Source organism: Rattus rattus, chromosome 6 (assembly GCF_011064425.1).
Source record: "Rattus rattus isolate New Zealand chromosome 6, Rrattus_CSIRO_v1, whole genome shotgun sequence".
In the NCBI taxonomy this organism is placed as follows: Eukaryota; Metazoa; Chordata; class Mammalia; order Rodentia; family Muridae; genus Rattus; species Rattus rattus.
The window spans coordinates 123638543-123650921 of NC_046159.1; the positions used below are offsets into that span (position 1 = coordinate 123638543).

The window sequence follows — 12379 nt, forward strand, 5'->3', positions numbered from 1 at the left end:
CAGATGCTTAATCACTCAACTAAACAGGTTCTATGTGGATTGCAATAAAACTATATGAATAGACGTGGCCTATTGTCATTTGCCAAATGACAAACCCTAAGAAATAAATAGATAAATAGAAATGAAACCCTAAATGCCGTTAGTCAAAGCTGAATGTGATTGCAGACTTTCAGTTGAATTCTGAGTCTAAACAGAGGCTTTCTATCTGAAAGGATTGAGTTCTCAAAGATGAACCCTAAAGCGAAACCAGTCAGTAACTGGTGGTTATGGAAACAAAGGCTCCACTCTTCTATTGGCCTTCTGTGAGGTCTCTTCTCTCTTAAGTCACTGTCTTACCCTGTGTCTTTAAGACAATTCAGCATATAAAAGTCATCTATAAGAGTTAGTTAATATTTATACTTAAGAATGAAGAAAGGTAGTGAAGACTCTTAAATCTATATACTATGTCAACGAAGTCCGGGGGACTTGCTTATTGGGGATCCTTGATCAATGAAGCATCGTTAAGATCCAGTAGTCCAGAGCCTTTAATTTTCTAGCTGCTGAGAACCCATATCCTCTGCCCAGGAGTCCAGAGCTCCTGTGTCTCATTCCTATGTAATTCCTCTAGTCAAGAAATATCCAAGCATGCCTAGGAGCTAGATGGTCTTATCTGCTGGTCTTTCTTTCACACAGATGACTTAAATCTTATACTTCTCTGTATTTGTTCTCACAAATGCTGCTGTCTATTCTACATGGATTTCATGGTTCGGTTAAGCATAAGATATTCATACAACTTTGGATTTGCATGTGTATATTTGAGATAAGCAATGTGGACAAAAGTATGGAATACTGTAAATCTGCTGTGTTATATTTTGCATAGAGCCATGGTGCTTTTGTTGAGACAGAGAACAGTATTTTGAACTAAGGCTACACACCTTCACCAGAAAGTTCTGAAATGATAATTTCTTGACTTTCCAAATTCCTGACGATCTTAGGATATACACCTCAAGAATGTCAAGGATCTATTATAATTATTTCTCTTTAACGGCTTCTCATTCAATCAAAGAATACCATTTTTTTTTTAAAAAAAGAAAACCCACGATAGCCCAATATTTTAAATGCTTTTGGGCAAAACACCTGAGTGTCTAATCATAATTTACCCTAAAACTCAAGCTACATTCCCACAGTGAGTTTATATGATTTTCACATTAAGGTAAACTGACTTAGGTAATTTGAAAGAACGATTCATTATCCATTTGTTTGAAAATTTATAGGCCATGTTATCAAATCCAGTGTTATTAAAACAGATATAATCACTACAGCAAAAGATGCACTTAGGCAAACTGGCCATTAATAAAACTGTCCCGAGAAATTATAGCATGTATATTAATTTTGAAGTTTTGGAGGGATTACTAAAGGGCTTAGCAAATGATCACACCATTGTAGTGATCTGTAAGCTTTATAATTTTTATTCAGGGCATATGTCTCGTATCATAAAACTTATTTGGGTTCTAGGTTCTTCTGAGCCACAGAGAGAAGCAAGAACAGTGTTGCTTGCGTACTAAAACTACAACCTAAATTGCTAAGAAAACTCCTTTTCAAGCAAAAAAAAATAGAAAAATGAAACATTGGATACTGGGTAATAAGAATCAACACAGTTTTATCATACGTGGATAAAATTATGACTAGGATATCCTTTAGGTTCAAGTTAGAATTAATCACAAATTTTCTCTTTCTTATGAGATCCAAGAAACAGAGAAGATTTTACAACGGACACGTAGCAAAGGAGGAAAGAATACAGCAGAGAAAACGAAACAGCGGGCTGGTGTTTAGGAAACTTAAGTGCAATGTAGAACACAGGCTGATAGATAAGAATAGAGTCCACAGAGGAAACGCAGCCTTAAATGGAAGCCAAGTTCTAAATAATTTTGCTTTTTGTCTTTAATCATGGGCTCAGACAGTGCACCATGCTGTCATTCAGTTGAGCTTTTACAACACTACCAAGTATCTTAAGATAAAATTCAAAGCCTAAGACTTAAATCCTATGGAGAGGTCCCATAACAATATTAGTGTTTTATTCTGTCCTTCCTTTCACTTTAGTTAAGGTAGAGAAGTCCAGGGAATATGTACTTAAAATCCTAACAGATTACAGAGAGATACAAGTACCTGGGTAGTTAAGGAAGGAGAAACCCTGACCTCTGAGAAAGTAATTTTCTTCCACCTTTAATTTACGCCACATACATTTTCTTTTGTAGTAGAAATTGAGAAGTAGAAGTGCATCTTATTAATTCTCTATTTTCCTGGAACATTAGATTGCAAGTGTGATGTTCCCATCCATTATTGCCTATATGAATCTTGCTAATGGTAAGAATTAAATGCAAGGATTAAAACACCAACATCTAATTTAACTAAACAGTGTTTAAACACAAAAGTTCTGGCTTTATTGATATATTTTGACACTCAAGACGAGTCCTGTCTTTAAAATATTCTATATTCCCTGACCTTAGTTAACAATTAAAGCTCCAAGTTAATTTGTTTTAGCTTCCTCTGCTCTTTCTTTTCCTTGATTATACCCCCCACTCTCCCTGTTATATACTCTCTGGAGAGCCATAATGTGAACAATTTCCTCTGCAACATACTTTTGAGGCCATGATGTTCTGCCCAAGAACAAAGGACGTGGGGCTTTATTCTCTGAAACTCTGAACCATCCATAGCTTCCACACTTTGTTTCTTTAAAATTCATCATCATCATCATCATCATCATCATCATCATCATCATCATCATCATCATCATCATCATCATCATCATCATCATCATCATTATTATTGTATTATATAAGAGTTTGGATCTGCTGGATCTGAAGTTCAAGGTGGCTGTGAGATACCTGAGGGAATGCTGATAAGCAAGCATGGCTTCATTCTCAATCTCTGAGCCATCTCTCCAGCTCCACTTCTGTAGTTTCTGATAGGCATTTGGCATAGTCACAAAAAGTAAGTAAAGCAAGCCTTTTACCCTAGTCTTGTTCTTTTGTTATGGCATCTCAATGCTATTCAGAAATACTATCTACTTCGTTGGCTAACCAGGTCTGATAATTTTCTCTTTCTACATTTTTGATGGTATCCATTAAAATTTTCCCCATCAAAAATGCCCTTCCTTTAATAATTGAGTCACTTTTCTTTTAAGTCAACTTTGTGTGTGTGTGTGTGTGTGTGTGTGTGTGTGTGTGTGTGTGTGTGTGTGTGTGTGTGTGTGCGTGCGCGCACAGTGCTAGGTATTGAATCGAGATCTTGCATATTCCAGGAAAACTCAACCACAGACTTATAATGATTCAACCTTCACTTTCTTTATAGTCATAAAGGGAAGTTTTTTATAAACCCTGGTTTGATCAAGCAGCCTGAAGTGACAATTTCCCTTTTCAAATACTTTCAAATTTTCCTCTTTCAAATTTTTGTACCACTCTGACCTAAAATCTAGTATTTTGGATATGACTCAATATACTTGACCTGCATCAAAAGTTTCTGAGACCTGGCAACTAGATAATCATTCAACCCATACTGAAGGAATGAAAGGTTCCTTCTCTTTGCCCAACTTCAATCTCACAAGTGACAATCGCCTCTTCAGGAATGATTTTACCCCGCGGTTATTGAAGTCTTTTATGCAGGGCCTGAGTCAGACACTGGACTTGAGCAGGAAATTCATAGTTCTTATGCTGGTTACTTTCCCTCTTGCTGTGATAAAGCACTCTGAGGAAAACTGATTGAGGAAGAAACATTTGTTTTGAGTCACAGTTTAAGGCCACACCCCATCATGGTAGAGTTAACCTGGTGACAGTGGTCGAGGAGGATGGTCATATTGTTGGGAATGTAGGAAGTTGAGGACATGAATACTAGTTTGCGTTTATATGCCTTTTTCTTTTATTTGCAATCTAGTTCTATTCCCAGGAAATGACACTACCTACTTTTAGGGTTTGTTTTTTCACTTATCTAATCCTTACAATTCCTCACAAGCAGGTCCAGAGGCTACCTTAATCTAAATAATCCCTCAAAGGTAGTCATGATGTCCTGTCTGCTAGGTGATTCTACATCCTCTCAAGTTAACAGTCCGCAGTAAGCATGACTGTCAACATTAACAATCAGTGTTAGCTAGACTGCCTTTCATGTTATAGGAAAGTCTAGTGGGAGAGAAAAACATTAACTATAGTCAATATTCCATGAATGTGAAGCATACAAACCAGGGTAATCTGTAACAGAGGACATTCCTTAGCAATCCTTAAATATTCACAGTAGTTTTTTTCTTACTTTGAATAACTTTTTAGCCCATTATAATAGTTGGGAATAGTGAAAATTTATTGCTGAATGGCAAAAAAATGTACTTTGGTAAATATGTCCCAGATGTGAATTAGATAGCATGGTTCTAGAATCTATTTTAATGGCAACAAATTATTGATTTAGTATCTAAGGACTTGCTACAAATGATGTGCAGTATTCTTTTCATTCTATACAGTTTTGTAGGATTTAATTTCTACTTATGAGAAGAGTTAATGGGATCCGAAAGATCAAGTGACCAGACTCAGAAGATTCAAGACAGATCAAGATAAAAACCTGCTCTTATCCATGCTGTGAGATGACTTTGGTGAAGTTGTTTCCAGGGCAAATGCACTTAGATGTGATAGGCTAGCTATCCCAGGTATGTTCCCACAGGAGGTCACTTTCAAGCTACTGGCCACCAGAGGAAGCATCATGCTAGTTAAAGTGCAGTTTTAATTTAGATAAGCCTTTTTATGCAACCTTTAAGAAATGTTTTGTACTAGAATGGGAATCAAGACAACAGAAGACATTGTCTACACTGTGTGTACATTAAACATCATTATTTCATGATCTAGAAGCAATGTATCTGGCTATTGCATATTGTGTAGAGAGAAAGGTGTAGCAAAGAAATTTTATTTAAGGTTATTTTCATGTTATCTTTTCACAATATATCGCTCTACCAAAATCTATATGAAAATTTTCACATAATACTGTTTGTGGAAAAACATGTCAAATTCTTACAAATAGAACCAATGTTTAAAATGTTCAATTGCCTGTTTTATTAATACATGGGTAGAATATTGTCATTTTCTAAAGCATACTTAGCCATGCCTAGTTCTGGTCCAATAGAAGTTAGTATTTGCCCCAGAGTATATTAATAATTTTAATTATAGTACTTCCACTTTAGTCCTGAAACTTGATACAGAACATGAATCACTGAGTAATTGATTGCCACATGCCTTTTTGGCTGCTGATCTTAATTTTTACCATTTTTTGATTAGAGGGATAAGAACAAGTGGTAAATGATGTTAAATTACACTGGATTATAATTTTTATGTAGTGATCATACAGTTTATAATATTATTGCCAGTCATAGGTCCTTGGATGCTGGTCAATATTTCACTGAAACAATAATTTGCCAACACATGAGATTTTATTCCAAAGCATTTTCCGGTTATGTCCTGGGAGTGAGCAGACGCTTTGGTCTTTGAAATGAGCTGATTAAAAAAAATTCAAGAACTTAAGACGCCCATCACTTCCTTCAATAAAAACAAAAAATATCATTAATCATGACAGCTTAGGTTTAGCCAATTTGTTTTGTGTCTTTATTATTGCAAAGTCAAAAGAATTATTTGAATTTATATAATAATTATGTAGTAAAATTTTATATAATAAGATTTTGCCAGAATCAGAATAAGACACTACTTTTCATTTCAACTATTCTACTCTTGCTTTTCTCAAGACATAATTATAAAGTATTAATAATTTAACTACCTACCAAACACAAATACTTTATATGCTATATGACCCTGCAGTAAATTACAGTGCTGGTGATTACAGTGCTGTATACTACTTCTCATCAGAGATAGCAAATCAATTTAACTTAAATTTATGTCTCTGTACTGCACAGCTATTGGAAAACCCACAAGTCTGTGTATCATGGCTGCAACTGTAACAGGAGCACAAATGCAGCCTGTTTTCAGGTCTAAACTAAGTAGAAATGTCTTAGGCTAGATATTGATAATGTGCTATATAAAACAATAAAATATCAGATTTTTGAAATGTGCATGTGGGTTCATGCATGGTTTGTGTGTGTGAGTGTGTGTGTGTGTGTGTGTGTGTGTGTGTGTGTGTGTGTGTGTGTGGGGGGGGGCTTATTTCTCTTAACATAGAAATCAGTTTCATGAAAAAGAAACCATTAAATACTTTGGTTGGCTATGTTTCTTCAGTTTGGATCACTGGAAGTATATCGCATGTAGTGCTCCCATCACAAACAAATAAGGCACATGTAAATAAGAGGCAATCTTCTGCTGCTTAACCACAGTGTTTTCTGGGACATAGTGACAATGGAAGGAAAAGTCATGTGGTGATGCTTAGGTGAATGTCAGCTGCCCTGTGCCCTGTGCCCAGTTTCGTAAGTTATTTTGTCAGTATCTCATCATGTGATATATTCACTGTCTATACCTGTTTAATTGGTGTACCCCATAATGAATGGAATATGCAAACATATTTTAAATATAGATATTCAGATAGATACTCGTAAGGGAAACTGAGGCCATGACTAACACTTGTCAGGCGTCATAGATTTTACACAGAAATGGGAAAATGGAAATGGAGGAGAAGTGATCTAAATGCACAAACTCATACGTCACACTTCAAATCTTGCCCCACTTTTAAAGACTATGGACTTGGGTGAATGTTGAACAAGCTATTGTGTCATGTTTTTGTGACTTGAGCCATCAAAGAATTATTATCAGATGTGTATTTTATTGTAAACCTCATAAAACATCTGTTTGAACACCAAATTTGGAAATAAAGAATGAGATAAAGTATCTGCTCTAGTCCTCTAAGGCGTAACATTGGACAAGGCAGGAAGCTGTGTTACCTATGAGATCAATATGTACCTTGCAAGTGTTGCTGGGCAGTCTCAATTAACATTCACGTTCAGAAATTTGAAATGTATTACATACCAACTATATGAAGAAAAGTTTTGCTAAGCTCTGAGTTGCTAGGAGAAAGACTATGAAGAAGCCATATAAAGACACTTTAAAATATTAATTTCATATCACATGATTAAAAATTCTAGCAAATATATTCCAGTTTTAAAAACAAATACAATTCATGCTAATAGTATTTGCAGAGATCAGGTTAAGCATTGATTAATATCTCTGTTTAAAAATAGATGTCTAAGCTAGTGTGGAACACAGCTAGGTTTTGATTAGACTTATAGTACAATCTTTTTATGTCTACACCTGCTAAGCTTATCAAGTACCATGAAATATTAAAATTTCAGTTCCACATTGTATTAATTACGGTGCATATTTTGGAGGAAAAGGAAGACTTCATTATTTCTAATTTGTCATTCACAAAAAAAATGACTTCTCATTCCTGTGACATTTAGCATGATCCCATTAAGCTTCATATGATACTAAACCACTATGGTCTTATCATCTATACAATGGAGCAGTGTTAAGACTAACATACTCATTAAACACAGAATACAGGTGACAACGGAGAGTCTCCAGTATGTTTAGCAACTGCAGTTGCTGAAGAATATTTATGATGCTTTTTTTAAACAATCTCTCATGCTCAACCAAGGAAATTGAGGATTTCTGCTCAAATTGATTTATCTAACAGTTGACACATGAACACATTCTTAATTCAGAGCCTCCTACATTACATTGTACGTATGAATAATTTAAATAAAAATTATATTTATTTTAGTTAATAGAAATATCAAATATTGACATGTAGTTTAACAACAGAATAAAGAAAAAAGAAAACAAACAAACAACAACAAAAACAACAAAACCCTAAGCTGTTGGTTCCATAGACACCCTGACAGCCAGCAAGAAAGAAGCATCCATTGTGTGATCTTTGAAGAGGAAGAGGCAACTGTAAATCCTCTATATTGTGAAGAAATATAAACTAAAAATTAGGTAATATTATTGTCTGATTTTTTTTTTCCGGAGCTGGGGACCAAACCCAGGGCCTCGCACTTGCTAGACAAGCGCTCTACCACTGAGCTAAATCCCCAACCCATTGTCTGATTTTCAAAACAATAACTTTCTTCAATCCTTGACTTATGTTGCTCACATCAAAATCAGTTTTTCCCCCAAAAGAAAGTGAAAAACCACACTGAAGCGACAGTAAAGGTCTATGCTTCCCTTGCTGTGTCATTTGACTTCTGTTGTATAGAATTACCCTGTTTTGTTAAGATCAGGAGGGTCTCATGGACATAGATAACTATGGTAGTGGCTGTTGGTAAGGAAAAGTCCTCCACAGAATTCCTCATTAATTAAAACAAAATCCTATGGGATTATTTTAAAGAGAAAATTCTGAAAGGAATATTAAATTCTACAAGTTTTTGCTTTTCCAATCTTTGCAGAGATGTGGCCCTTGAGTTTTGTTGAGTTTCCTCTACTCTTATGATTCTCTTTCTGCAACAAAGGACTTTGTGCCAAAGAAACTTTATTTTCATCTCAACTCTGTCTATGAATTTGTTTATTTATTTTTGTTAACAAGAGATTTTTTTACATGACTCAGCAGCCTATAATTTTCTTCAATAGAAGCTAAGCTTCAGAATAGTTACGTAAGACTTAGACCCTAAATTCTGTGAATACACATAAATATGAAAATAGGCAAGCCATGAAAAGAGAATATTTGTCTAGAAAAGCTACACAAAATAACTAGTGAACCAGCAATTAAGCTTGCCGTATTAGACACACACTTATATAAAACAAATGATTCGGGAGACAGTATTGCTTACGTTTTTCAAAAACTCAGAGAAACATTGTGAGAAATGTCTATCCAAGCCCACATTCTACCTACTAGACAACTGGAGAAAATACTTCAAAGCAATTTCCCCCAAGGAAATGTGCTATAAGTCTTGGTTAAGAAGACTGTACACAAACACAGTGGCTATATTTAGGCAACACTCACGTCCTTTTGCATAAATACATCTACCAGTTTCACAGGACAATACAAGAAGTTAGGACAAGAAGCTTCAGAGTGGGTAACTATAACTGTAGCAATAGTAACAGGTCCTTGGCAAACTCCCAGAATGTTGTTTCAATCAGGGAAGATTTCTGTATTTTATTTCTTGGATACTACTGCAGAGGGTCGCCTAAGATTGCTTTGTTTCCTTCCACTCCATTTCACCATGACTTTGCTTTAATGTTCACATTGTCACTTCTTCGTGGATGAGATCCCAGTAAAGTCCAGGCAGGAATTCGCACAAAATATGTTATGTCTATATGTAACATTCCTATGTAACATTTTGGAAGGAATGAACTTGAAAGCTTTTTGAAATCTCTGCTAATATTATTTGTGAAGTCCTCTTTGCAGAGACCCCATCAATTTTCCTATAGAACTAATAGGACCAGTACGTGCAAATGCACGAATCGCGTATATAAATGTAACATGTTTTGCAATCTGTCATTATTGTTATGACAGCATGAAAAGCAGAACTCAAGGACAGGCATGCTTTACCAACCTGCAGTGGCCTCTGTTTATCACTGCTTTTAGGAGATTTCAATCCACTTGTTTGCTGCTGTAACAGAAGTTGCCTCGCTGCCTGGAGAGCCTAAAAGGAAAAAGGAAAAAATATAGCTAAATAATTCTTAAAATGTGAAATGGATTGTGAGATGTTTTTACTTAATAGAAGTGAGGACCTTCATCCTTTTTACATAATTATTTTTTTTCTCTTGGTATGTAAAAAAATCCACAAAACATATGTATACACATTTATTTTAAATTGTGCAGATGCATGTAGTCCTGCAGGACATAAATCTAATTTGTTGAAAGTGCTTCAAGAAGAGAAAATCATGAACTGCATCAACAACCTCATTTCCACTGAACTTGTGGCTGAGTGTTCCTAAAATGCCCACTCCCTTTCAAATTATCATTCAATTTGCATTTTCATATTACGATTTTGAAGCAAAAGCAGTGGACTTCAAGTGTTACCGGAAGCTGTAATTAAATTTGACAAATCAACATCAGATTATCTTGAAAGTGAATTAATAAGGATTTCCACTAAGATTAAAAACACTTTTTTTCTTTGTACTTACAATTCAAGGGGAAAAAACCCTCTCCTTTGACAAAATAAAGTGCAGTTTTAATGACAAATAAAATTGAGTGGGTTTCATTTGCATCCTTAGCAAAATCAGAGAACAAAGAGATTAGCACTCAGCCAATCAGGTTTGTTTCTGTGTATGACAGAGTACCAACCAAAACACAAGATGTTTTCCTTTATTTTTGTGTTTTTTTACAAACTCAGAAAAAAAAAACAAAACCTAACACAAGAAAGTAACGTCAGCATTTCTTTCCCTACAGAGGGGACAGAGTGGGATTTATAAACTTATACAAACCGGTGGCAGGAATCAAAATGCAATGCACATTATTTAAAGAGTTAGCATATTAAACTCATATTTTCAAAAAAGTTTTTGAAAGCTCCAATTTAAAAATTAATATTTGACAACTGAGTTCCATCCAGAGCAGCGATGACAATTTTTTAATATAGGAAACTAAGTCACTGTCTGACATTTTTAGACACTGTTTTAGAATACAAGATGTTTTTTCTTTCATTGTCAGGCAACACGGATCAATATTCTCCTATAATAATTAAGATTCTCAGCTGATAAAAAAGTACAATTTTGATTGGAATCAATGATCTGGCTTTTGAGTGAGTTTCCAGTATCCATGACAACAGTTGCTTTGACACGATGTGCATATGGCTTTACACTGCCAGCTGGTGTGAACAATGTTTGAACTACTGCATTGAGATGCTGAGCAAACAGAAAAAGTTGCCACGTCTTAACCCTCAGGGAAGGCAGTCATCCCCTGATCAATTATGAAAAGACAGAGAAAGGGCTGCTACAGTCTGGCTCCAAGCAAGTTTCCTAAGAAGGCAGCCAGACACCGAGGCCAAGGTAAACAAGCTGTACGTACCAGCACCCTCTCCCAACAACACGCATTTGTCTTCCCATCTCAGGGTCTAGCACCTCTGTCAAGCGCTGCTTTGACGTTGTGAAGCACACTTGCACTTGGTGATAATTTTTCCTTTTGTGCATGTGTGTTAAAAAAAACTTTTCAAATAATTACGAGTCAAACTAAGTATTACTGAGGATGCACAAGCCAGTGAATTCAGGCATTTGGTGATGTGGTTCAATGTGAGGATAAAACAAAAATTAATTCCAAGTCTACTTTATTACCATAAAACTCGCTGGAAACCTCCATTCGATATTTTAAATACTTTACATTTCCCCTTTTAATTGTGACCCTTGAAATTAACCATAAGAGTGAACTTTCAAATTGATATTACCATGATGCGGCTTGAATTATGCCTATGCAAATCTTCAGAAAGAACAATAAAAACAATTACTTTCCTCATATTTTCCCCTTTGAGATCTCTCTCTCTCTCTCTCTTTCTCTCTCTCATATGCATATGTGTGTGAATGTGTGTGTGTGTGTGTGTGAGAGAGAGAGAGAGAGAGAGAGAGAGAGAGAGAGAGAGAGAGAGAGGGAGAGAGAGGGAGAGAGGGAGAGAGGGAGAGAGGGAGAGGAAGAGAGAGGAGAGAGAGAGAGAATTTTAGAAATAGGGAAATATAAAGCCCTCATTTTGACAAATGGGCAAACAATAAGGTCTAGAGTTGTCATTTGCTTTAAGGCCACACGCTATTTATGAATGCTTGATTCGAGGTCACTCTCCCTCTGGAACAGCATGCATTCCAGTGTCTCACAGTATCTCTATTTTGTCAAAGAAATCAATCTTTAATGAACAATGAACAAAATTGTGAGGAAAAGAAAACACCAGATATCATGATAAATCATTTCCACTCGTAAAGATGGCAAAGCCATATTTTTCAGAACTTAGAAGAAAGACATTATAATCCTTTTCTTCTTGAATATTCAAGTTAATATACTGATCACAATAAAAAGCATACTTATTAATGAATAATGTTCTAGTTCTTACCTACTCCACTGAAACCTTTATAATATCCTGATCACCTGGTCAGTCGATACTAAAACAATTTTAAAATTCTAGAGCCAGATAAAATCATGGACTATGTCAAAACTTGGTTTCTCATTTTCGGGACAAGTAACTGAAGGATCAATTTCCCAATCAGAGAATTAAAGTGTCAAGACAGGGGGAGAGCTCAGTCATTTGCCTGGTTCTTCAGCTTAGGGTTTGCTCACTCTGCCCATGTTTCTGGTTTTTCCCGAATGGTGTTCCTTCATCTCAACACCCCAAATTAACCAGTATGATATGCGATCACCAGTGACTACAGAAAAATACTAGACAGCTCTGTATTAGAACCTGTGCTCGTGAAGGTCTGACTGGACAAATGCGTGTGCCTTCTTTCCTGGTAAG

At 35.7% G+C, this 12379-nt stretch overlaps 1 protein-coding gene across 3 annotated transcripts in view; it reads right to left on the minus strand.

Moving 5' to 3' along the window:
- The window catches only part of Foxp2 (forkhead box P2), a 465778-nt gene that overhangs the window by 148905 nt on the left and 304494 nt on the right, over positions 1 to 12379 (minus strand). For all 3 annotated transcript variants that reach the window (XM_032906930.1, XM_032906928.1, XM_032906929.1), the window contains one exon: positions 9503 to 9592. In XM_032906930.1, coding sequence (XP_032762821.1) covers positions 9503 to 9592 — 90 coding nt within the window. The remainder of the gene's footprint in view (positions 1 to 9502; positions 9593 to 12379) is intronic.